The 25,612-nt window shown below is 43.6% G+C and overlaps 4 protein-coding genes across 12 annotated transcripts in view; 1 reads left to right on the top strand and 3 right to left on the bottom strand.

Annotated features, from left to right (window-relative positions):
• Window positions 1-814, bottom strand: part of pdlim7 (PDZ and LIM domain 7) — a 42,290-nt gene extending 41,476 nt beyond the window's left edge. For all 4 annotated transcript variants that reach the window (XM_054791922.1, XM_054791924.1, XM_054791920.1 and 1 more), the window contains exon 1: window positions 648-814. The gene's annotated coding sequence lies outside the window, so the exon portion shown is untranslated. The remainder of the gene's footprint in view (window positions 1-647) is intronic.
• A 2,654-nt stretch (window positions 815-3,468) lies between these two features.
• On the top strand, window positions 3,469-9,688 carry cltb (clathrin, light chain B). 3 transcript variants are annotated; one of them, XM_054791926.1, is made up of 6 exons: window positions 3,469-3,881; window positions 4,412-4,458; window positions 4,604-4,721; window positions 4,832-4,943; window positions 8,043-8,096; window positions 8,338-9,688. In XM_054791926.1, exons 1-6 carry the CDS (start codon window positions 3,719-3,721, stop codon window positions 8,507-8,509), a joined length of 666 nt encoding a protein of 221 aa, XP_054647901.1. In that variant the 5' UTR covers window positions 3,469-3,718; the 3' UTR covers window positions 8,510-9,688. The 3 variants fall into 3 exon arrangements, with proteins under 3 accessions (XP_054647901.1, XP_054647903.1, XP_054647904.1); XM_054791928.1 differs by lacking the exon at window positions 8,043-8,096 and adding an exon at window positions 7,775-7,795 and having other exon boundaries at window positions 3,470-3,881; XM_054791929.1 differs by lacking the exon at window positions 8,043-8,096 and having other exon boundaries at window positions 3,475-3,881.
• Window positions 6,947-11,818, bottom strand: higd2a (HIG1 hypoxia inducible domain family, member 2A). The gene is made up of 2 exons (XM_054791930.1): window positions 11,606-11,818; window positions 6,947-10,355 (listed from the first exon to the last, which is right to left on the bottom strand). Exons 1-2 carry the CDS (start codon window positions 11,793-11,795, stop codon window positions 10,189-10,191), a joined length of 357 nt encoding a protein of 118 aa, XP_054647905.1. The 5' UTR covers window positions 11,796-11,818; the 3' UTR covers window positions 6,947-10,188.
• Window positions 11,819-12,540: 722 nt separating this feature from the next.
• Window positions 12,541-25,612, bottom strand: part of ankhd1 (ankyrin repeat and KH domain containing 1) — a 28,304-nt gene continuing 15,232 nt past the window's right edge. For 3 of the 4 annotated variants that reach the window (XM_054792250.1, XM_054792253.1, XM_054792254.1), the window contains exons 9-39: window positions 25,417-25,498; window positions 24,999-25,190; window positions 24,802-24,911; window positions 24,515-24,602; window positions 24,144-24,271; window positions 23,918-24,061; window positions 23,088-23,190; window positions 22,653-22,915; window positions 22,205-22,492; window positions 21,655-22,129; window positions 21,367-21,506; window positions 21,149-21,260; window positions 20,850-20,995; window positions 20,614-20,756; window positions 19,662-19,875; window positions 19,320-19,495; window positions 18,715-18,877; window positions 18,531-18,626; window positions 18,320-18,436; window positions 18,078-18,246; window positions 17,268-17,464; window positions 16,823-17,175; window positions 16,558-16,710; window positions 16,325-16,474; window positions 14,654-16,205; window positions 14,358-14,547; window positions 14,115-14,240; window positions 13,778-14,026; window positions 13,502-13,686; window positions 13,244-13,411; window positions 12,541-13,146 (exon numbers count right to left, since the gene is read on the bottom strand). In XM_054792250.1, coding sequence (XP_054648225.1) covers window positions 13,087-13,146; window positions 13,244-13,411; window positions 13,502-13,686; window positions 13,778-14,026; window positions 14,115-14,240; window positions 14,358-14,547; window positions 14,654-16,205; window positions 16,325-16,474; window positions 16,558-16,710; window positions 16,823-17,175; window positions 17,268-17,464; window positions 18,078-18,246; window positions 18,320-18,436; window positions 18,531-18,626; window positions 18,715-18,877; window positions 19,320-19,495; window positions 19,662-19,875; window positions 20,614-20,756; window positions 20,850-20,995; window positions 21,149-21,260; window positions 21,367-21,506; window positions 21,655-22,129; window positions 22,205-22,492; window positions 22,653-22,915; window positions 23,088-23,190; window positions 23,918-24,061; window positions 24,144-24,271; window positions 24,515-24,602; window positions 24,802-24,911; window positions 24,999-25,190; window positions 25,417-25,498 — 6,732 coding nt within the window. In that variant the 3' untranslated portion in view covers window positions 12,541-13,086. The remainder of the gene's footprint in view (window positions 13,147-13,243; window positions 13,412-13,501; window positions 13,687-13,777; window positions 14,027-14,114; window positions 14,241-14,357; window positions 14,548-14,653; window positions 16,206-16,324; window positions 16,475-16,557; window positions 16,711-16,822; window positions 17,176-17,267; window positions 17,465-18,077; window positions 18,247-18,319; window positions 18,437-18,530; window positions 18,627-18,714; window positions 18,878-19,319; window positions 19,496-19,661; window positions 19,876-20,613; window positions 20,757-20,849; window positions 20,996-21,148; window positions 21,261-21,366; window positions 21,507-21,654; window positions 22,130-22,204; window positions 22,493-22,652; window positions 22,916-23,087; window positions 23,191-23,917; window positions 24,062-24,143; window positions 24,272-24,514; window positions 24,603-24,801; window positions 24,912-24,998; window positions 25,191-25,416; window positions 25,499-25,612) is intronic. The other variant, XM_054792251.1, reaches the window with a different exon arrangement.

Raw genomic sequence — 25,612 nt, 5'->3', positions numbered from 1 at the left:
ACTTGCTAACATTTGAGACTCTGGCCACCAACATAATCCTTATTACATAATTCCTTCACATAATGTGTTATATTAGGCTCATACTATAGTTGCCTCAAAGTTGAGATTAGTTTTTAAAGTCTTTGAGTGTGACTACTATGATCAGTTACGCTTCTATTAGAGCTTTCCGGACTAGAGAGTCATAACAGTAAAGTGGTAGTGGAAGTGTCTATTAATTTAGCTGCTTTGATTTTAATGTTATTTTGCGGTGCGTATACACTTGTGGTCCCTATTTAAAAACCTGTCTTTTTTTTCTAAATGAGCCGTTACTCACTTCAAAAAATACAAAATGACACGTTTACTACAAAGGTAATTACGACATCTTATGGTGTAGCAGTCATTACCGAGTGCCAAAAGTCAATGAAGGAAACACCTCACACAAGCTAGAAAAAATACACATTTATATCAACACATGAAAAAATAGGACCGGGGCTTAAGTACGCAAGGTTCTGGCCAAGTGTTCCTAAGTAAAAGTTAGTCGCTGCTAAAAGTTGCTGAGCAGCGAACTAGCCATAAACTACACGGCAGACAGGAATGCGAACCATTACTGTTCCAAAATTGCTTTAACATAAACACCAAGAAATACATAGATATAACTACTATCTTACCTCGAGTTCCTCCCTGTGTTCACCGCCTGCAGACTACCGGATAGCAACGTACAAAGCAGGCGAAACGCCGGACTTCCTTGAGGCGGATGTGAGGAAGCCACCGTGGAAGCGCCATTGGCTGCCTAGCGTCTTTTCAGCACACCGAGGCGTCACAGGTCACATGGCCCAATGCCGAGCCTCATCTCCGGATGCGCTACCAAGGGGAAGAGGGCCTGGCTCTGGTGGTCCACTTCTTATGGAGCTTGATGAATGAACATCAACAACACGAATAAACAAATAATACGATACCATTGCCTGTAATGTGCTTTAGAAGATGTACAGAATGTGTAATTGTTAATAAGTATAGCATTGTAAGTTTTTATATTTTTTTTGTTTTTATAATAATTGTCTTGGCTGAAAACAATATACTGTACCACAATAGTTGGGGGGCGTGGGGAAATCAGTAAATGTGGACAGCAGTATTTGGTATCAACTGAATTAATTACTGTTTTCATGAAAGGAGCAAGACATTTTATGTTTATTTCAAAATATTTACATTGCAAAACAGTTGACAACATTTTTGTTACATTACATTTTGCAGGTACATTATATTAAAGGGACTGTATGCAAATCACTCCAAATTAAATGTTTTGATACCAAAAAAGAGAAGAACACCACCACTGTCTAGCATATGATATCAATGATGTTTGAAAAGAAAAGATTGTACAAAAAAGGTCTATATTTTTGACAATTACAAATTAAACTCTGTGGGGGAATAATTGACGTTCAATACAGCCGCAATTCATATTACAAAAACGAGCAGTCCAAATCATACACAACATTAGGTATTTAGAACACACAAATCATCTTTTTATCCAGTCAAACTATTAAAATCCACAGCATGGTTAAATATCATACAGAACGAATCTTATTTAATGCATTTAACTACTCATTACCATACTTTCACAGTAGGGGAGAGCTCTCCAAGTGCGAGAAGTTATAGAACCACCAGGTGAGGCTTTTGTTTTTTGTGTCTGCATGTGGAGATAAATTGTGGGGCTGGAACTCAAGTAGTCAGACTATTCACAGATTCAAGTCACTTTTCAAACAAACAGTTTGGTCACATGTTCAGGGAGGTCACATGTTGCATTTATGACCATTGCTGGTATGTGCTTTTATTTACTGCTACTGTTTTTTTTGTGTATTTAGTTTTGTTTTTCTTGCCCAAGTAAGTGTCAAATTAAACCACCCTCCCATGTGACTGGGCTTGGGAGGTTGAGCTTTTGGGTGGAATTTCGGGATGGAGGGGGGGGATACGCTGTGGCCTCTGCAGATGGGCTTGGCTTGGCTTGGCCTGGCTTGGCCTTCCCTGGGTTCTGAGTGTTCAGGTCCGGCTGTTTGGCATTTCTGTACTTTAGCACAGCTTGCTGTTCTCTGGCGGGGGGTGGGGGTGGGGGTGTTGGGTTGGGTTCGCCCCAAAGGAGTGGCATGCTTTGGCTTATTCGTCACGGGGTTTCACCCAGGGGTCCGATGCCCCCCAGCTTTTCATGAATATTGCATATTTTGAACACAGGGGTGGGATTCATTCCGCTCTGCTTCTTCCTACTCCTTTTCGGTAATGTTCAAGTCCGAAATTGTAAACATGAAATGTACAGTACTCCAATGTAACATTGTATGCATGTTTGAAATAAATTAAACAACCAGAAACTACACATGGCACAGTGGCGGAGGCACCATCATGATCTGGGGTGCTTTTTCCTTCAATAGAACAAAGGCGCGGCCGCACGGTGGTCTAGTGGTTAGTATGTTGGCCAACATAGGCATTTCTTTGTGGAGTTTGCATGTTCTCCCCGTGTGCGCGTGAGTTTTCTCCGGGTACTCCAGCTTCCTCCCACATTCCCAAAAACATGCAGGTGAGGTTAATTGGCGACTCTAAATTGTCCATAAGTGTGAGTGTGAATGGTTGTTTGTCTATATGTGCCCTGCGATTAGCTGGCGACCAGTCCAGGGTGTACCCCGCCTGTCGCCCGAAGTCAGCTGGGATAGGCTCCAGCATACCCCTGTGACCCTAATGAGGATGAAGTGGTATAGAAAATGGATGGATGGAGAGCAAAGGAACTTCGGGTTGTGCAGGGGCGTCAAACGGTAGTGGCCGTGTGGGGATGTTGCAGGGGGCAACCCTCATGACTGAAGGCTCTCATCTGTGTTGTAATGAGTGGGTTTTTCAACAGGACAACGCTGCAGTTCACAATGCCCGCCCGCCTATTGGAATAACATCACTCTTTTGGACCATCCTGCACGATCACCTGGTCTAAATCCAGTTGAGAACATCTGGGGATAGATGGCAAGGCAAGTTTACAAAAATGGAAGCCATCTTCACCACCTGCAGCAACATTCCCACTAGCCTTGCGTAAACCCTGGCATCAAGTGTGCCCAAACCAACTTTTGAGGTGATTAACAAGAATGGCACAGCTACTCACTACTGAGTCCTTTTCTGAAAATTATATTTTAGGGGTGCTTCGGGTTTTTTTGAGCTGTGGTCTTACGTTTTTGATCAGCTGATGAACAGCCTATTTCAGTTTAAAGTTGTCTGCAATAAATTGCTTACTCAAAATTGTTTTGGTCTGACTCTTCTTTCTTCTTTTTGCATGTTGAAGCTCTACACAGCACGTCCTTAAGATCCAACTGTGCAAAATGTAAATTCTTGCAATTTTTCAACTGGTGTTAAAATTTTGATCAGGAGCGTATACCTGTATATTATACAGTATGTGCACATGAACATAGCAATGAACATAGTGGCCAGCAGATGGCGCCAAATAACAAACTAAGAAATGGTACCCTTTTAGACTGGCAGGTTCCATCATTGATGATGAACCAAGTGGAGAAATCATGAATCATCGGTGAAGTCGAAGCTATGACCAAAGACTAATTTGACGTTTCAACGCTGCCCACGCCGGCATCGTTCTATCGTTCAATTTTCCATTCTAGAATTTGAATCCAGTCGCTGCATCGTTACCCTATTTTAACTAGGCTTGGTTTGCCTGCTGACACACACATTTAGCTTAGTAAAACTTGTAAACACTTTGTGAAAGATGGCTGACAACGGCTCACACTCGACGGAAGAGGACCCGGCCGCCGAGTTCCTGGCCCAGCAGGAGAATGAGATAGCGGGGATAGAGAACGACGCGGAAGACTTCGGGGAGCTGGACGGGGAGGACGGCCAACAGCCCCCCCAGCAACCGACGACTAACTACGGCAAGTTTGTGACAACTGGGCTAACAGCTACAAGCTAAGGCTAAATGCTAGGCTAACGTTAGCTCCGTATAAGTTTTCCAGTTGCCAGTTAATTTAGTTGGCAACCTTTTTACCTATGTGGAACTGTAATACTGGCATACACACGATGCTAATATATGAACGTATAATACTTTGGCGTGATGAGTTAGCATCAGTATTAATGCTCGCTAAACGGTTACTCTAGCGTGTCTTGTTAGCATTATCACTAAGGTTAGCTAAATGTTGACACACACAAATCATTCACACTTAATAAACATGCACAGCCAAATGAATTGCAGCAATAGTAGTACCCACAACCCGGAAGTCGTGTCCTTTAACAGGCCAGACAACAACAGCCCAAACAGGTGCGGCAGCATTTTTGCGCGACTTTTACATAGTGCAGCTTAGCAAACCATACGAGTGAACAAAAACTCACAGTGAATGCGTGTCAGGGGAAACTCTGAAAGCACATTTTAACATATATATATTTTTTGGTTTTTCAATGATGTCAGACCTTTTTGCGGAGGAGCCCGCCACAGTGAACGGGGATATGTTTCAGGTGAGTTAAACGGAATCTCAGCAAAATGAAGAAAACGATTCACTTTTTTGTGTTGGAGTCTGAACACTCAGTGTCTATCTGACGTGTGGGTAAAGTTGACCACGTTTATAACACAGTAAGGAAGGTTTTCTCCCCTCTTAAAAAGGAGTCCAATGGCCCCACAGACAACTACGCAGCCATCGCCCAAGTGGATATTCAGAGGCAAGAGCCAGAAAGTCTTCGCAAGTGGAGGGAGGAGCAGAAAGAACGCCTGGAGGCTTTAGGTGAGCTGGGTCCTGGTCATCATTATGTGTCATTTACCTCATATATAAGACATAGAGTCTAATCCAATTGTTTACCAAGTAGTGAATGTGTTTTCCTTTCTACTGACAAGACTCGGCAGCCAAGGCAGCCGAGGCAGAGTTGAGAGAGAAGGCCAAGAAGGAGCTGGAAGACTGGCATGTACACCAGAATGAGCAGATGGAGAAGAACAAGGCCAACAACAGGTTAGTCTCATGACATGTAGACGATCCCTTGAAGCACGAATCCTAAACATCTCATCACAGCGTGGCCACAAACTCACATGTTGGGACACACAAATATTGGGACACTTTGCACCTGAAGGGAGTGAGCTGTATCTCTATACTTTTGTTAATATAGTTACACTTGTTGCCGCATGGTACTGTTATCCCGACCCTCACCACATTTGAATTTCACGGCTTCCCTCTATCACTGTTTTTCAAAAATATATTAATAAATCATGCTGTGGTTGAATGCGGCTTATTATTCATTTTTAAAATATGCATGTTCAAGAAAATTTTACATACGTGTGGCCTAAAGTAGCATAAAAATGAACTAAAATACAAATATGTGCATCCATCGTGAAACGCGCTGGAAGACATGTTGTGTAGTATTCTACGCTGGTCAGTAGGTGTCAGTAATGTTACTGTAACGACCTATTGGCTAAGGTTGGCAATAAATTAAAAGGACGTCAGACTGTGTGACTCTTTAAGAACGCTGCATTAGCCATCGTAAGAAGTTCCGTGAGTAAAAAAACAAACAAGGAACTCTCCCAATGTTAACGTGTGAGTCTATGGGGGTGTACAGCGCAAGTGGCTCAACAAACGTAGGCCCTGGGCTCAAGATGCAACTCCACAAAACCTGACATCCGCAATCAGACTTAATTGGTCCCACGACGGTGGTTATCAACTTAATTTGTCAAGTCCGGTTTTCGGCCTTGTGCTAGGTGCGCATTCACATGAAAGGGGGCGTTTGACATCATATTACTCTGCTTCCGCCGAAAAGTGAAGCGATCCCAGACAGTGTATTTTACAAAAAATGAGTACCTAATTGTTATGGAGCAGTATGGGGAGTAAGGAGTACTGTCGTCGCCAATAGAGCAAGGAAGGACCGCTGACAGTGTGTCGTATCTCGTCCTGGACTGTGGTGAGTGTTACCCAGCGTTTTGGCTACATTATCCGCCGTTTGACTGATGATCACATCGTAGGCCTCGAAAGCTTACCATACCCCGTCAAGTATTTGTTCTTAAAATGCCGTATTAAAGCTTTTTAAACGTGCTACCCCGGAGAGATATTTTTTGTGGCATGTTTTGCAGGGTACAAAATGTTTATCACTCTCACGAACGGCAGGTAAGTTCTACATGCTAGACATGTTTGTTTTGGGTTTGGCACGCTTGCGCGGTGTGAAGAAAAGCGGGTGGAGGACGATCACTACAGGCTGCAATAGTACCAGCCAGAGGTGATCGGCTTTTGTGATCGGCGTTGAAAGGCATTTACTGTATCGGCATATGCCGATCACATGCTTTTTCACAGAAATCGTTTGATATCTCGTCACTTATCTTACTTGTTTGCTTTTAAGCATCTTTGAGTGTCTTGAAAAGCACCACGAACATCCAAAACATTATTATTAGTTTTAGTATTAGTCCAAGTACGATTCATTCTTTGTACATGGAATATTTTCGTAGTTATGGCATAGAAAAGCTTACAATCTTCTAAATATGTTTTGTTAACATTATTACTGCCATCTTGACATTAAATAACACCCATATAGCCACCGTTTATATTCGTTTTACCCAATATAATAGAAATAATCAGAGAAAATAAGCCATTTAAGACAGTACCTAGTGGCGAGCAGAATTTTCTGGTGGGCAGGAAGTGACGTCAGGGGTTCAGAATTGGAGTTCTAGCTTGTTGTGGGCTATAGCAGCAACAGTAACCCATGTTATGATGATTATAATTATTACATTATTATTATTGTGCCTGGGTGAGATCATTTAAACCTGCAATAAAAGCCGGTTGTTGAAGTGTGGTGCTTCGGTGGTGGCCTCACTGGACAATTACTGAGACCTACTGACCAATGTAGACCACAAGTTGTGGTCTTATTGGCCTGTACTGTATTTGTATTTTGGTGCATGAAGCCATTTTTATGCTTCAAAATGCTTGACTTGGGCCAAAAATCTGTTTATTTTTATTTTTATTTATATATATATATAAAAAATAGGCTAATAATAGGTCATAGTCAACCACAAAACAACAAGCATTAATTAATTAATGTCTGAAAAACCACAATAAAGCGAAGGAGCAATGTTTTGTAATCATAGTAGTTAGAAAAGAATTGAATCAAAAATCAAATAAAAATTCGGAAAAATATAATTAATTTTGCCAGTCCTATACTAAATGAACACTACATAAAATGTAATTAATGTCCTACTCATTTATTCATCTATTTTATACAAAGCATGTTTGTGCTAACCGTACATATGTAGTTTTTTTATTATAATAGTCAGGCCTGTCACGATATTCAATAAAGCAGTTAAAGCGATAAATAAAAATAAACTCGATCGTTTTGCCGGCCTCGATAAATTGGCATGTGCATGCGTGTTTGTTGGCGCTAGAGAGTGTACACACAAAAGCGCTGCGAGTGAGTGTTGTGAGGAGTAACAAGCAAGCAAACGCAAATGGGTGATTCTCTTGAAAGGGCTGCCAGCAAATGAGTATTCACAGGCGTACCAGCGACAGTGCAGTTACTTAAAGGTCATGACACACAGACTACAGTGATTTGAAGCCGTAGCCATGTGAAAATATACTACAAACATCAAAACAGTTTTTTGTACTCACATTATGTTACTATCATTACATGAGTGGAAAAAATGGTCTCAAAATGGCAATCATTTGTAGGACAATTATCGTCCAGCAAAATTTGTAATCGTGACAGGCCTAATTATAGTGCTGTTGCTTGTTGTTCTTATGTTTGTTTTGTTTTTCCCCCTACTTGTCTTTGTGAAGCTAACCTGTCCTTCTCTCACACTTTCCTACAGACTCTGCCCAAGTCTGACACGGTATCACTTTGCACTTGTGGCTTTAGTTTTCAACCACTTGTTGACTCTCTAAACACACTAACAGCATGTCTTGACGCGAGCTAGAAGACATTTCATCCATTCATTCTCAGTTCAGTTATGTTTACTCTTGCTTTTTTGACCCTTCTATTAAATAGTAGGCTCACATTTGATTGCCTGTTGTGTGACACTGACACTCTTCTCCTGTCTTCTTCTTTCTCCTGCTTACTTGGCCTTGGCTGCCTACTAGGATTGCTGACAAGGCTTTCTACAAACAGCCCAGCTCTGATCTTGTAGGCTTTGTGTAGGTTTAGAACTCTTTTGCTTTTTAATGTTGGTACTAGTGGTACTCAGCACACAGAAAATATTTGTCTTTTAATAATAGCCCTACATACATATCAATACAAATTGCACCAAAGATTGCCTGTCCTTGCTTGAGAACCATTGGCTTTAGACCATACATGCTTGTGAGTGGGGTGCAAGTGATTTCACGGACATGGAAAATCTCCCGTCTAATGTTGGCTGTGTTGCCTCCCCGCCTACAGAGCGTCCGAGGAGGCCTTCCTGGCCGAGAGCAACGGTGACTGTCCCGGATCGGCGTGGGAGCGAGTAGCCCATCTGTGCGACTTCAACCCAAAAACCAACAAGCAGGCAAAGGACGTGTCTCGAATGCGCTCTGTCCTCATCTCGCTCAAACAGACCCCACTCGTCCGCTAGGCTAGAGGACTAACTGCACACTAACTTTGCCTTTTCACTTGTAACCACACCTCACATCATAAGTTTGTAATCCCAGTTTTCAACAACAAAAAAACTCCTATATGCATATACACACCGTATATACAACCCGTAAATTCCGGACTATAAGCCACTACTTTTTTCACACACTTTGAACCCTGCCGCTTAAACAATGATGCGGCTAATTTATTATTCATGATGCTTCGTGTGCAGATTCAGGAAGTAGTGAATTGGACAAGTCATATGCAGCGATCGTTTTTTGATCTGACAAATCTTAAGTAAGTTTGAGCAAGTGTAGAATCACTACAGCTTCTGCTTGGACAGTGGCAGCTGCTGAACTCCAGTGGAAAAAAAAAACCATCAGCAGCATGCTAACGAGTGCCGCTGAGGACACAGAAAGTAGGTAGGATTGCAAGGTTTATAGTGTGTCTTTCTGTGTAAATATCCCATGTTACAAGGTGGACACCTGCGGCTTATAGACAAGTGCAGCCTACTGTATGCATGTACCAAAAAAAAAATCTCTTTAAATTAGGTGGGTGTGCTCAAAGGTCCGTAATTTACGGTGTATAAATAACCATCCCAATTTTCTTGATGCCTATTTTATTAGAATAATCATCTCACTCTTGTGGGAATATGAAGGACTGCTGCATTATTTTATCATTGCCGAAGAAAATATTGTTACTGTAAGTTAACTATTTGTTACCCTTTTTAAATTTATGAATATTTAGGTCAATTTTAATGCATGTCTTTTATTTTGTCGTTTTCCAGTCAAAACTTTCTTATTGAGCACATTGCAGTGTAGATTGTAACCACTTATGCCTCTCAGTAATATAGAACCACAAACCACGGAACGTTCGCTGTAGCCTATAGCCTCGATTTGCAGCTTTAATCGTCTCCATCTCGGAAAAATTGAAGCGCTATGACTTAATTTGCAAAAGTAAAATGAGGGAAAAAATGGCCCACAACCAAATATTTTAACTCCTGCGTTTGAATTTCAAATAAAAAGGTGTGTGCTGCATTCTCATTTCATCCATATTTTATAAGCTGCAGTCTGCTCCATGTCAATTTTCACATTCTTTCACATGTTGCCTATTTGGGAAAACCTGAGGAAAGTGAATGTTAAAAGGGAGTTGGTCAATTAAAAAACATAATGGAAGGTCATCACTTGTACTTGTTTTTATATTGTTTTGTCTCTGTTGCCACTTGACCAAAAGGCCACATCTCACTTTTAAGCCGTTAGTGTTCCAATTACCAAACTGCTGATAACCATAGAGTTTATCAGTAAGCAATACATGGAGGCCCATTAGTGATCAATTATAGTACTTTTTAGTAATGTGCACTAATGTGATTTTTCTAACAACTCAGATAACACTATAGTGTACGTAATTATTAAGGACATTATATGCATCAGCAAAGACACGTGTTGGATCATCTTTCTTACATAATATTAGAGCATAAGTACTTTATACTGTTGAATAAGACACAATTGAAATGAGCAAATCGGTTTCCACACAATAAATATGGTAGGCCTCCTCATCATGATCTGGATAATGTTGTACTTGTATATACAGTATACACACAATTCATTATTCAGGTCCTTCAAACAGTCTGCTTCCAAAGTGAATGGAGGACGGCTGGGTTGCAGCAGTGCCGCCTCTTCTTCACTGTTTGGCTTTGAAAGCCGTTCCAAAGACGCCGATAACTATGGCAACCACAGTGAAGCCTTGGGCAAAGATTCGGCCCCTCATCAACATCTGGGACTGCCTGGTTTTGCCCTGATGGAACGCTCGGAGGCCAAACATGAGTGCTCCCGCTGTCCCTAAACAACCTATAAGCAAAGCAATGTCTCACATTATTTCCTTTGAAAGGAAAGGAATGCACATTTGGAAGATTTACTCAATTTACAACAGGGTTCCTCGTTATACGCATGCCCAGTAGCGCGAGGTGGCAGAACTCAAAGGCACACGTGTCGTCATTCGACGCGCATTATTGTTATTGTTGGTCGACATATTCCTCACGCAAGGGTCACCAAATGCGGAGATGTGATTCAAAACGAGACAAAAGCCGAGGATAAGTGGTATAAATCGTTTACTCAAGCAACAACTACTTACAACAGTCACATGACCTGGAAACGGAAGTGAAGCTTGGTGACGCAAGCAAATTAATACAAACTCAGCAAATACAAAATCCAACAATTCCAAAACACTCATGGACAAGTTGTGACCTGCACATTCACCACGCTATGAAATAACGTGACATTACAAGTTTTTCTTATTTACTTTTGAGCCACTGATTCTAACCATTTTTTTAGTCAGTCTTTTTTAGTAAGGAAATATGGTCTTGTGACATGAGTCGCAGGATTAGCCACCGTAGACTGCATTAAGAACTGCATTTTATTTCTTATTTAGAAATAATTCTGTTATTTTGTTATTTATTTTAAATAGATATGTTCCACAGAAAGGTTTGTTTCTCTTGTTTTCCATCCATCCATCCATTATCTATACCGCTTCTCCTCTTAAGGGTCGCCGGGGCATGCTGGAGCCTATCCCAGCTGACTTCGGGCGAAGATATTTCATAGTAACACATTTTAGAGATGTAATTATAATACCGTGAAACCATGACATTTTTGCACAAGGTTATTATACCGTCAAATTCTCATACCGGCCCATGCCGAGACGAGACCCGCTGCATTTAACTACAGTATACCAAACACAATGCAATTCTGCCCCCTAGTGGAGGTGAGCAGCAGAGGCGATGACATCAGAACAATTTCAGCGAGTAAGTAAGATCGAACAGTGCTGACACTCGTTTAATTCTATATACATTTTTTAATGATGCTTTTGTTGGTTAACAATGCATAATAGCATTAATGTCGACTCTCTGTCTCACCCGTAATACAATTAAAGTGAGAGTAGAGTTTCTTGAAAGGTGGATGACAATCACATAACGGTAAAGCTATACTTTCTATGTAACAATACCACCAATACAGTAGTTACCTCGGCTTGACAACATGTTGCCATGTTATATTTGAATAAAAATTAGTATAAGCAGTTGCAGCCTCCGGCTTGTGTAACTCACCTATGGGGACAAAAGGGTTGTCCTTGGTTTTTCGAATAAACTTTTCTTTAAATGTCTCATCTTTGACCCTCGGGAGAGGGGAGAACCCTTCGATGACAGGTGGCTGTGAGAAGTCAAAGGGGACTGCTCCTGAGGACGGTGATGTCGATGGTTGTTCTGCTAATGCTGCTGTTGCTGTAGTCGCCGCCATGTTTACCTTGCAGTGAACGAGAGCCTACTTCCGGTATGACTTCCCTTTCGTCCTTCACAATAAAGTCCAGACTGCTTCTATCGCGATAGTGCAGGGGGTACTTTGATATTTTTCATTTTGTAAACCCAACAAAATGAAGTTACATACAGCTAAGACGTTATTTATGTATATAAAAAACAGTTTGTATCTCATCTTTGGGTTATATATGACAAAGCATATTGTTAGTATGAACCTTTTCTCCTTACGTCTTCTTCCATTTTTGCAGATGTTTGAAAAAAGTTAGATTTCAACTTTCTTCTTGTAAAATTTCCCCAGAATATTAGGACTTTAACATAATACGTTGACATTCTCTTAACGTATAACTTTTCCCAACCTTATTTTCCAAAAATTTAAACTTCACTCTTGGTTTGTTTCTAATATTAATACCTTTAAAAATGTCTTTATAAACTTTATACTTCTAAAATTTAATATTTTTTCATCATATTGCCATTCCATTCTCATAACTTTTACCCAAATGAATTTTTCAAAAATTCCAACTTCTTTTCTCATATATTATCAAATATATATTTTTTGTAATAATAACTTTATGCTTCTAAAAGGAAAATATTTTCCGTTTAATATAGGATGTAAAATAGCTCCTGCAGCAAAATAGCACAAACACTGCAAAACAAGCATTAACAATGACATTGCTCATTTTGCTGCATGTCATAACTTTAAAGTCCAACATAAAAAAAACACACAAATACTTTTCAATCTTTTTATTGAATATTAAGGTAAATATTTCACATTAATACAGGCTACATAAAGTAGAGCCACTATACGACATGAAATTTACTCTCATTTTAACCCTTTTTAGTATGTAAACAATTATACATGTATTTACCACTCTAAAAGGTTCTGATTTCTCTTTAGGTAATCATCATCTAGGTCTGGGCCGAGTTTAAATAGCTACTTCATGTTCAGCCCCTTGCAGCCAAAGAACGGTGTACGCGGGTTTAAGTCAAAATCGCTAAACTATGCAGAGAATGGTTCCTGTTGAACATGTGATCGCACATTTTGTTTGAATCATCAGGACACTCCTCAAACTCCTCATTTCAAATAGGCACATCAAGAATGGGCTCAGGAGAACTTCCAATTCTTCCAACTCTGCTCTGCACTCTCAGGTCTATACTCGAGTTATTATGCTGTACTTCTCTTTTGTTCTTTGTCTTAATTAGTCATCATTGTCAGTTGGTAAGCCATGTTTGCAATGTGGGTCATGCCATGTTTTCTTTTTGATTTATGTCGCTTTCTAGTTGACATGATTCAGGTGCACATTGCCCACATGTGGCGCCCAGGTACCAGGCCACATCTGAGGGTGGAAAGAAAGAAGAGGACAAAAGTCATACATCTAACACAAATGACGACCACATAGCTGGCAATGTGAGGATAACACAATAAAACGGTACCTGCTGTTGTGGGTCAGAGTTGTCTGCGTTGTTTGGGACCACTTTGATAATGGGGCTCCATGCAGGGTCACCAGCATGTAAACCATTGTACATGGGTCCCCCGGGCCCCTCGGCCATGGGTGGATGAGGGGGCAGCATGGTTCCTCCATACATTGACATGGGCATGCCCTGGGTAGACAATGAAAAAAATTATTTTTATACGTCTTTTTACATTTTTTTTTTTTTATAAAGGGCCTGACATGGTTGTTACTTTGTTACCTTTGGAAAGTCCATGTATGTGTTGGGCATGTGCTGAGGCTGATGGAAGTTGTTAGCAGGGTTAGCAATGCCCGTGTCGTCCTGCTCCATAGGCTGGTGCTGAGAGAACGCCGACTGCTCAGCCTGTAGCTGAGGATGCATCATGTGGCTACTCATCAGGGGTTGAGACCAACCAGACATGCCCTCTGTAACCAAACACCAGATGTGATATCATTACCAAGAACAATGATAAACAAATACAGTAATTACATAAACAAATAAAATGGTTGGTCTAACCTGAAGCACTCCCGACACCAAATGACCAAATGCCGCCCTGTCCAACAGATGCCGTGTAGCTTGTGGTGAGGAGAGGGGGGTTCACCGAACCCGTCTGCCTGATCCTTGCCAGCCGCTCCGTGCCAATGGGTGGAGGTACCTTCCGGTCCTGCTGAGAGGAGGTGCCTTGCTTGGGCTGGGGCGGATGGGCCACAGCTGAGGTGGAGAGGCTTGAGGTGGACACCGTTGGAGGTGGTACGGGAGACTCACCTGATAGAGGGGGGAGGCAGCACCAGAAGATGAACAAGCGGTACATTGATAGAGGATGGGTTACTACCAAGCCATTTGAGGTGCCTACCTGATGTGGATGCACTCCAGGGGTGTGGGGAAAAGTGCTGTCTGCTGAATGAGGGCGTGCCAACTGGTGTATGACCATGCAGATACACTGGACTCCCAGAGATACTGGTGGCATAACTGGTCAATGCTGTGGATGCAGACATTACATTTTCACATCAAATGTAAACATGAACACTTCCAACTCCTAACAGTCACATGAAAAGGCATATGTTAAGTTTTTGTATCTCAATCCAACTGTTCATACCGATGGGGCTGTTGACCATTCTTTGAGAGGCAGATCGATAACCAGGAGCTTTGGAGTTGTCTGGAGGAGGGGGCGGTATCATGCTCTCCATCTGGCCCACGCTCACGTAGGCTGGGGGGGCCGAGTATGATGGCTCTGGAGGCGAACGAGCGGGAAGATGGCACGCACCCCACACCTGATTGTTTCCCACCTGTAAGGAGATTTTTGACCAAATTATACAGAGATACTATCATGGAAGGTTTTCAATCCTTAAATCACCTTAACCCCCCTTAACAGGTTGATTTGATGTAATGTACCTGGTTGTTGTTATCAAAGATGCTGCTGAAATTGAAGAGGCCTGCAGGACCAAAGTTGGGTGGCATTTGCTTGCCAGCGCTGGCCACATGCTGAATCTGGGAACCATTCATCATGCCGAGATTGGCAGAGACCTGAAGGGAGCCTTGGGTCTGGGCTTGAGCCTGCAGAGGCAAACTTGTTGGCTGGGATGTCTGGTTTGGGGTCTGTTTTGCAGGTTCTTGCTGAGGATTGAAGGGTACAAACACAGATTGTGGCTGCTGTTGCGTCTGCAGCTGCTGCTGCTGTTGTTGTTCAGGAAGGGAATAGTAAGGCCCTGGTGGCTGCATACGATGGGAGACTCTGGGCGCAGGGGCAGAGAAGTGTGGCAAAGTGTTGTTAGGGTGTGCAACATTATGCGAGAGGACCGGAGGAGGTACTGAGGTGAGATGGGAACTGGGCTGTGAGTTGAGAAGAGCTGGGGGAGGCTCTGTAGATGACACAGAGGACGATGGGGGAGGCAACTGCTGCCGAGGCTCTTGTTTGGGAGGCAAAGCCATAGCTGCTGTGGTGAAACCAACAGGAGTGATGTTCTCACTGACAGAAACTGACTGATTCTCGGCATGTTGTGGGGGCTTGTCTTTTCCAGGAGTCACAACAGCACCAGGTTCTGCTTTAGCCTGCTGCAGGGCAGGCTGTGAGATGGCTCCCAGCGGCTGCTGAGAACTATTAGCTGCAGTTGTAGAGGAGCTGTGGTGTGCAGGAGAACCTGTGCCTCGTACTGAATTGCCGCCACTAGTCGCAGTTGCGGCAACAGAAACGGAGGTCACAGCAGCCGACTTGGGGTCTGGGGCGAAGAGCTGTTTTCGGGCCGAGGAGGGGGTGGGGATGTTCGCCTGAGGATTGTATGGGGTGGGGGTGGGGGTGTGAGGCGAGGCTAACGATGAGTTGGGAGCACTGGTGGTTGTGGCGTTGGTGGTGGTCGTGGTAGTGACTGAGGCTGCAGAGCTGGCAGTGTTGCTGTGCTCACTCGGGGTTGAGTTGGGTCTTGCCTGGCCTGCAGCACTTCCTCCATTATGTTTGGGGGAGCTATTAGCACTGCCTGGACTCACGGGTCGCACAGGGAAAGGTCCCCAGGTGCTGGCGGCAGGAGAGAAAGTGCCACCGAATTGGGCCATGGGAAGCCGAGGGTGTCTGATCTGGTGCATGGTCTGAGCGGCAAGAAGGGCCAGCTGAGGGTGGGCATATGCAAGGGGTAGAGATACCGGGAAAGGCTGTCTAACATTTGAGGAGAGGCCTTTCCCAATCTTTCCACCAGCCTGAGAAGACGATGATGACGTGGATGACGAGGGCTGGAACGACATGCCTGTCGAGGTTACCAGTGAGCTAAGGGACTTTGGTCCCGAATTTGGACCGCTGGTTGCCCCTGCAGAGCTGGAGAAGGAAGCCGAGGAAGTTTTTGAGCCTGGAGCTCTAATGTGATTCCGAGGGATCAGATCCTCAAGCTCTTTGGCTGGGTCTTGGATTAGAGCATTGATTAACTGGACTGCGTATCGTGTAGACTCCGTGCCTCCTCTGTAACAAACGAGCACACCTGATTAAGACGACTAGCACATCTAAAGAAAGTAAGCTAGTGAAAAATTTCAAAATGCAGAAATGTTTGTGACACCAGGTGGCATCATATTTACATTTACCTTATGGTGATCATCCTCTCGCCATTCTTGTCCTTCTGTTTGTCCACATCAATGTGGGCTCCTGTCACATCTTGAATGGCTGTGATGTTGCAGCCCCCGCGGCCCATGATACGTGACACGACAGAAGCTGGCACAGAAAGCTTTTTCGATCTGTCAAACAGAGCAAAAACCCAGAGTTAACAAAATGAACTTCACACGTTCCAAACAGAAAGACACTAACTGGAAACACTCACCTCCTGACAACTTCCTTCCAACCGTCTTCCCTCTTCTGGCCCCTTTTGGGGCTCGTAAGGCTGAGCTTACTGTTGGGCGAGGTCACCGGAAGAGCCATGGTCTTGAACGGGGAGGGTAGGGAGTTTGAAGTGGAGTCGTTTAAGTCTGGAGCTCTTTGGTAAAATGGGCAAGGATTAAATTCAACCAGACAATAAACAAACAGATTTGGGGATAATAATGCTGCTCGTTTATATAAATACACACACATACAAACAACTGACTCACCTTTGTGTTGGTTTTGAGATGGAAACTGTGACCTTGTCGACTTTGACTTCAGTCTGAGGTTGAAGACAGTGTCTTTTCTCTGTGCCAACCACAAGAGCTTGGGACTGGGTGGCTCCCGAGGAAGGGGCAGAGGAAGATGAGGAGGAGGAAGAAGAGGAGGAGGAAGTGGATGAGGTGAGGTCAGGGAGGTAGTTGAGCTCCTGACTTTTCCCTCCACTGCTGCTGCTTTCACTGGCGCAGTCGGTACTATCCAAAGGGTCAGAATCGCTGTTGCCTCCCGCTACGCCCCCACCACCACCTCGGGGTTCACCATGGATTTTGTTCTTGTCAGCCTTGTGCTGTGCTAGTGCAACCTAGTATGACCACAAACAGACCAATGGAAATGAAATGTACAACTATCAAATGCGGACAGTTTACAAACAAGTAAAGGAAGTCGCCTACTCACCTGCGGATCCTGCAATATTATAGATTCATTTGGCGAGTCCTTGGTCTTGTTCTTTTTGTTCTTGCGGTTGGTACTCGGGGTCGTGGCTACACTTGCTCTCTTCTTACCAAAAACTGTGGTGAAAGTGGTTGAGGTGGCAGATATACCAATGGTGGTGGTGGTAGTTGCGCTGGGAGGCTCAATAGGAACCTCCGTTTCTGAAAAGACAGAACAAAATGACTTGTGTTAATGCATGCTAGGAGATGCAAAGTTTGTGAGAAACGAGTAGGTTAACCATCTACTATAATTCTTTCATAACTATAATACACAACACAAACGTTTCCTTGACAAACCTTTTGGAAAACACTTCCATTTAATTTGGGTAAGCGGTTGATAACAGTATGGAACAAGCAGTAGCCTCCTTCATTAACATCCATCCATTCATCCACTATGCCGCTTATCCTCACTCGCAGGTATGCTGGAGCCTATCCCAGCTGACTTCGGGCGAGAGGCGGGGTGCACCCTGAACTCGTCGCCAGCCAATCGCAGGGCACATATAGACAAACAACCAGTCACACTCACATTCATCCCTATTGACAATTTAGAGTCTCCAATTAACCTAACATGCATGTTTTTGGAATGTGGGAGGAAACCCTTCATTAACATGCTTGGCATTTTACTAAAAAGTTGGCAGTTTAATTCTGCATGCTCTTTTGTAGATGAACGCTTGTGAAATGGGTTAAGTCACGTTCTCTTGCACCTGGTGATTTCCAGAGATGATTCGGGCAGAAAATGCCCATGTATTTCTAATCCTCCAAGAAAAAAAATCACCTTCAGCAGAATCTTCCTTCTGCTCCTGCATATCTGAGGAATCCTCCTTGGTTTTCTGCCCCTCCTCTTCCTCCTGCTTCCTCTTCTGCTCCTCTTTCTTCTTTTTGCGCTTCTCCTTGCGCTTCTCTCGCTTGGCAGCCAGAGCCTGCTTTTTGCTCTCCTCCCGAGACTGTAAAGAATGCATGGCCATGTAAATTACATGTTTTAATCTCCCAAAAGCACAGGAATGGGCCTGGCATCACCTTCTCCAGATCGAGTTCCTTGAGGAGAATGCTTGCATTTTTGTTGGCCTCAGCTGCTTGTTGGTCTTTGGCTTTGACAATAGTCTCCATGCACTGGTGGCACTTCTTTAACAGCTCCTACACAGATAACACCTTATGTTGCAACTCCACTACACTGTGATTTATTTAAGCCACATGCAGTACTCTGAAGTCATATAAATTAAATGCCTACCTTGTCCGCAATGGTGGCTATGTATCTCATGCACTCAATGTCTGATGGGAATTGGTTGACTTCCTTCACAAGGTACTGCACCACTTTCACATGACCCTACAACATGAAGTTAATCAGTTAATGATCACAGACAAGATAAACTAGAAAAGGTAATATACAATATTAAATAGAGACTACGTTGCACCTTGCGATAAGCAGCCATGAGAGGAGTAATTTTGCGGTTGTCGGCTGCATCCACATCAGCACTGGCGTGCACCAAGAGCTGGACCACATCAAAATGACCACCATTTGCTGCCAGCCAGAGAGGTGTATTTCCTTTCTTGTTACGTACATCAATATGGGCTCCCCTACAAAATTGCGAAGGACAGCATCTCAGACATGAATTGGAGTATGTCGGACCGGCATTAAATGCTAAATTCATGGAAAGCATCTGTGTACAATGAGCAGGTGCGTCATTGTTCTGTCTTGAGAGCATTCAGGCAATAAACATGATTTCACCAAAAACAGTTTCTACTGGAAGCTAGCACAGCAGCAGTTCACCATCTGCCATTTCTTCAATATTTAATACTTGTTAAATGCACCAGGTGGAATATTTCAGCTACTTAATACCATCCAAGAGCAAGCCCTTCATCCATCAGCCAGTTTATCCATTGTTGAGCTGTTTACCAAAATATTATCAGCACTATATAGTAACATTCATAATTGTTAAATAATGCGAAACCTTGTGAATTATGCTGCTCAAAGACAAATAAAAAGCCCATACATGTGTGATGTAAGTGATCATCTCACCTATTGATAAGCAGCTCACAAAACTTGTAGTGCCCCTTGTCGGCAGCAATGGTGAGAGCAGTGTCTCTGGATGAGGGAACAGGTGGCGCATTGACATCAGCTCCTTTATCCAACAGCACACGACCAACCTCAGCATAGCCCCCTGAAGCCGCTTCCATCAGAGGAGTGAGACCAGTCTGAATAAAGGGAGGACTCAAGTTATCAATAAAGCAAGCAACAAAAAACAATGTAATTGTATCATAAAGAAAATTAAGGGAGGCTACATTAACACTTCATGAACATTGTATACAGTATACACAGCGTGAAGATGTAAGTGGGAGGAATCGATGATAGATTCCCTACCTTAGCGCGATGTTCGACGTTGGCCTTGCGATCTAAAAGCAGGCTAACAACCTCAGCCCGCCCCTGGAAGCAAGCTAGGGTCAGAGCTGTGTTCCTGTTGGTCTCAATCTGGGCATTGATGTCCGAGCCCATATCCAGCAACAACTTCACTGCCGGTACGTGGCCATTCATCGCTGCCAGCATCAGAGGAGAGATTCCTAGTTTGCTGCCAGTCCTGAAGGGAAGGTTAAAAAATAAATACATGACCAAACAAAGCCAAACACTATTCTACACATAAGATGTTCAAATTTAAGAATTTTATCTATCTATATCCATTTTCTACGCCACTTATCCCCCCCCCCCCCCCAGGCTTGCAGGGGTATGCTGGAGCCTATCCCTGCTGACTTCGGGAGAGAGGTGGGGTCGCTGGACTGGTCGCTAGCCGATTGCAGGGTACATATAGCCAAACAACCATTCACACTCACATTTATACCTACGGACAATTTAGAGTCGCCAGTTAACCTAACATGCATTTATTTGGAATGTGGGAGGAAGCCGCAGTACCTGGAACATGCAAACTCCACACAGAGATGCCCAACAGAGATTTGACTTCCAGATAACCTGACTATGTGGCCAATATGCTAACCATTCGGCCACCGTGCGGCCCTATATTAATTTTTGTGCACATCTCTCTGTCATTTTGATGACATAAGTCATTTTCCATACCATTTAATTGAGGTTTTTTCTTTTTTGTTGTTTTTTTTTTAACCCTTTAACACAATTCCTTTTACTGTATTGTAGATTGGGGGTAAAAAAAATAGGTATGTGATTAATTTCAATTTAATCACATCTATTTTCAAAAATTCCCTCAGTTCAATGGTATGGAAAATGACTTGTCATCAAAATGACAGAGGAAGTGCACAAATAAACCTGTTAATAGTAGACCTATGTGGGCTGCAACAGGTGCCCTTACCTGGAGTTGATTTCAGCTCCAGCATTAAGGAGTATCTTGATGATGTTCACATAACCGCCTGAGGCAGCAAGGCTCAAAGGTGTGTAGTCTGAAACATTGCGGTGTTCCTTATTGGCTCCCCGTAGTAGCAGCAACTCGACAACCTGATGTAATAGTCACATGGGCAAAATAGAGTTGAAATCTGAAAACCAGTTCAAAGATATGACAATAAAATGAAGATGAGGATGCATGTTTACCTCTTGTCGTCCCCCAGAGCAGGCTAAGGAGAGAGGTGTGTCTTTGGTTCTTTCAGACTGGGCCTCAATGTCACCCCCTTTGTCAAGCAGCACTTCAACAACTCCAACATGGCCAGCAGTAGCAGCCAGAATGAGAGGGGTAAAGCCTGAGCAGCACAGAGCAAATATAAAACATAAACCACACTTTCAGGTGCTAAACAAGTATTTTATTAAAGATTTTCAGCTTAAAATGACACCTTTCAAATTATACATCTACCGGTTTAAGTGTTCAGTTCACTTGAAAAGCCATGAATGCATACCTTTTTTGTCACGGTGCTCAATGTTGGCTCCCCGTGCAATTAGGACAGACACCAGTTCTTCGTGTCCTCCAGCACATGCCAACGTCAACGCTGTGTCATGGTTACTCTCCGTCTGTGGGGAAAACATTTTTGATCATGTTTCTTTGATCCTTCTTTCTCCTATGCAATTGTAATTTCAAGGGGCTCCTTGTGTATTTGTAAATGTGAAATTGGCTTACATGAGCATCAATGTCAACCGAGGGGTAGAGGGGGAGCACAGATGGTGGCGAGGAGATGTTGGCAGACGTCTGTGTGGGTGGTTGGGACAAGGGAGTGGGTGAGGTGGTTGTGTTCAGCATGGGAACGCGGCTGCTCATAGCTAAAACAGAAATATAGAGAAAGTTAGTAGGAGCATAAAAAAGCAAATGGAACATTTCTCCACAGTGTAATGCAATTGCTTAAAATATCCACACGGAATAAGACAATTTAACAGATAAGACAAACAAAAAGTCAAAGGCTGCACTGACCGGCCATGATGTCATCCAGCGTGTCTGTGAGCGTCTGTGCAGGTGTAGCAACCATAAGACCATCTGGGGCCTGCTGAGGAATCATTCCAGGACCTAACCCAGACAACTGCTGACCTTGGCCCTGCTGTTGTTGGCCCAGCATCTGCTGGCCTACCAGTACCCTTTGGAGGTTCGGGATGGTACTACCTGGGTAGTCTGCAGGGTTATATTCTGGCAGAGGCTGGACAGGAACAAAGGCTGCCTGAAGAGGTGGCGGTGGTGGCTGGGGTTGGGGTTGGGGTTGAGCCTGCGGTGAAGGGGGCAGTGGGGGCTGTGGCCCATCTCTGTAAAGGATTGTGCCCACCTGAGGAAGCTTGGTGTAATCATCCTCTTCATCTGCCTCATCCTCTGAACCTTCCTCCTCATCCCCATCACCATCCTCCTCCTCCTCCTCATCATCATCATCGTCATCTTCATCATCTTCATCATCCTCATCCTGAAAAATATATATTTTTTCCCCCCATATTCAACCTACAATGAGTATTTAAAAGTGATTAAAACAAAATCATACCTCTTCTCCATCCTCCCCAGGTAGCTCCTCTTGCTCCCCATCTTTGTTGGCCTCCTCATCTGTGTCAGAGCTGGCATGTACTTGGGCACCTGGTGTGATGGGAAGGGGCCCAGGCATGGATGAGGTACTTCCAGGCCCTGGGCCTGGGCCTTGGCTCTGTCCAGCCTCCTGGTCCTCCTTTAAGCCCTTCGCCTCCATGTATTCTTTGGTGAACTGTTGCTGTGTTTTTAGCTGCAACTGGCGTTCCACTTTCTGCAGCTCCTTCAAGATTTTCTTTTTCTTCTGAACCTAAGACAACAATATACTTATTTAGATGCTGATCTGTGTGTTTAAAATGAAAATAAGAAAAGAGGAAATTATCCAGTAGCCCAGTACATTAAAATAGTATATAGTAATATAGAAAAAAAAGCTTGTGACACCTTTGTCGCCAGTGGACAATAAGTGTTACCTGCTCCTCTCTGCTCTTCTTCAGCTCCTCAATCTTGTCTTTGGTGAGTGGCTCCCCTTGGATGAGCTCTAGCGACTGAAGCTGGGCTTTTTCAATAGCGCTAATCCGCTGGCCCAGCTCGTTCAACTTTCCCTCGGTCTCCTCCACAATGCACTCCAGAGGCTGGCACAGGTGGAAGGGGGGCAGAGGCTCTGCTTCAGGGCCCCGGCCCACAGAGCTGGATACACAGGGCTGAAGTGCTGCCTGTCTCTGTTTAGACACACCTGAATTTGAACATAAAAAAGAAAAAAAAATTAAAGAGAAAAAAATGATCGGCCCCTAATTGTTACAGTAATGTCCACTGGTTGGCATTTGTGAACTTCTCGAGACCAATAAGGTATGTATCTAATCATCTCATTAAAAGGTGATGTTCACAGTTACATGGACACATATTACCTTTGCTGGAGACAGGTGGGGGTGTTGCGATGTTTGATGGAGCGCGGTCAGGCTCCTGAGGAGGCACCACCATAGCGAGAGCTTGGAATGGGACGCGAGGAACCTGCAGCAGGAGATTGTTACAATCATCTGTTTCCATGGAATCAAAAAACAAGAGATTCTGTCTATATGCCTGAGGCCCTGTCCACAACGGAACGCTCCTGAGGTTTTTTTTTTGGCGGGTTGAATAAAATGTGCCGGATTAGTAAATAGTTGCATCCAGACGAGAACGGATCACTGAGTGAAAACGATGTAATACACAAGGCACAACTACGTGCGCCGCTGTGAACAGACATGCAGATGGAACCACGTGACACACCAAACCATAAAAGAAGAAAGAAATCACGCGCATAAGTTTGTCGTCTTCCGCTTTCCAAGGCTCATCGAGACTTACGAGAAGTGGAATTACTTCTGTGATTCATTATGGAATATAAGACAACAAAATATCAGGAGAATGTCGACTGGGGTGAGAAACATCAGTCGAAATATTCCGATATTATGTTGGTTTGTCGTCAAAGCTCACTTCTGGTCACGTGATGGCGACGGGGTGGCATTGGGACGATGACATCATCGTTTTCGTAAAACAGCGGTGTCTGCTGTCTGCACAGAAACGACAAGCCGGCGGGTTCAGATTTTCCCGCTATGGAAGCAGTTTTTTAAAAAATGCCGTTTCAGGGCACCCAAAACACGGTTTCCGTGTGGATGAGAGGCTAAAACAATCAAATAATTGGCCGTTTTGACCTGCAAACTTTGTGCGGATAGACTCTAATAATGAATGGTGCTCAATTTACCTGAGAAGCATCTTGCGAGGGGGGGGTGAGCTGGGAGAGATCAGGGGCTGGGACAGACAGAATGTTGTTGGGATAGTCCAACAGGTAGGACACAACGTTAGTATGGCCACCCTTAGCAGCTTCAATCAACATGGTCGAGCCATCCTGCACACGAGAAAATTGCATGTGTTAAAAGGTGATGTAATCTTAAACAATGTTTCCTTTAAAACATGAAAAGGGATAATACTTTGAGTCTGTGTGTCGGGTCTGCCCCATGTGCCAGCAGCAACTCCACCACAGCCAGATGTCCTCCAGCACAGGCCAGAGACACCACTGTGTGATCATTATTGGCGGTAGCTCTGTTCACATTAGCACCTAGACATGAGATGAAAGAAACATGAAGGTTTGAGATTGCATTCATACATTTCAACTGTAGCAATAAGAAAAATGTATATTTCATGGATCCACATGCTTTTCAGTTATACTGCCTTTAGTAGTACGTAATTTACTCGTGTTTTTATGTCACTTTACCGATATACTGCAATCCCATTTTGGCAGGTGCTTTTAAAATGTTTTTAAAATGTAAAGTTGATTTATCAAAACATCTTGTAAACACACCTTTGCTGATGAGGAACTGCACTGTACAGAGATGCCCCGCTCTTGCTGCCTTCATTAAGGGCGTCCGCCCCCCTTCTGACTCATGTTCCTGGAAGGAAAATATCCATTCATTTACAGTTTTGTTTTTATTCATAAGCTTTTAGCTATATGCATCCTCAAAGTGTGGCAGCTGCTCAGCAAGGAGCAAGTATGATTCACAAATCAATTTTAACATTCGGGTGTAGTGTTACTCAAACATAAAACCATCAGTGGTCAGAGGGAAAGCATGATTTGTGCCAAGAGCGTACCAAGTTGGCTCCAGCCTGCAGGAGAACGTCCGCTACATCTGTGTGACCATTCTCACACGCGTATGTCAGCGCTGTGTCGCCTGTCGCTGTGGTGGCGTGAACGTTTGCGCCTGAATAACAAATACAAAGCTTGTAAGCACGGAAATCGTAAAAATAAATATATCTCTCAATTGATTGCCTCGCTGCTTGCTGCGCACCTGCAGCCAGTAGATATTTGACCAACTCCAGATGGCCTTCTTGTGCTGCTTCCATGAGAGGAGTGGAGCAGCCCAACTCAATGTCAGCCCCAGCTTTGATAAGGAAGTCAGCCACTTCCAAGAAGCCTCCACAGCATGCTAGAGTTAGAGCTGTCTCCTGGGTCTCTTCTGTCTGGGCATTGATGTTAGCACCTGGACAATGACCAAACATCATCAACAGATGTTCATTTTTTGGTACAAAATATATTCCTGGAGAAACAAACCAACAAAAGGGTCTTTCTGTACACACTAAAAATGATTTGATATACTGTATATTTCCCAGATATAGATCTATTGTCTCTTAATCATAAAACCCAACGGGAGTGCACAGTTTCAAAAATACAGCTTTTATGGTGAGGAAAAAAAAAAACTTCCTTACCTTGAGCAAGTAGAAGTGCTACCATCTCTTCATGGCCTTCTCTTGCTGCTTCCATTAAGGGAGTGTAGCCCTCATCATTAACCTGGACATAATCAAGCAACATCAGATGTTAAGACCACATGACTGCATATTCTAACTCCTCAGTTTACGGGGTACGGGGGTACGTGAATAAAAATGAAAAACAATTGGCGCCTAA

This window comes from Dunckerocampus dactyliophorus, chromosome 11 (assembly GCF_027744805.1).
Source record: "Dunckerocampus dactyliophorus isolate RoL2022-P2 chromosome 11, RoL_Ddac_1.1, whole genome shotgun sequence".
In the NCBI taxonomy this organism is placed as follows: Eukaryota; Metazoa; Chordata; class Actinopteri; order Syngnathiformes; family Syngnathidae; genus Dunckerocampus; species Dunckerocampus dactyliophorus.
Note: the sequence above shows the minus strand (reverse complement) of the source record. Positions and strands in the feature narration are given on the sequence as shown.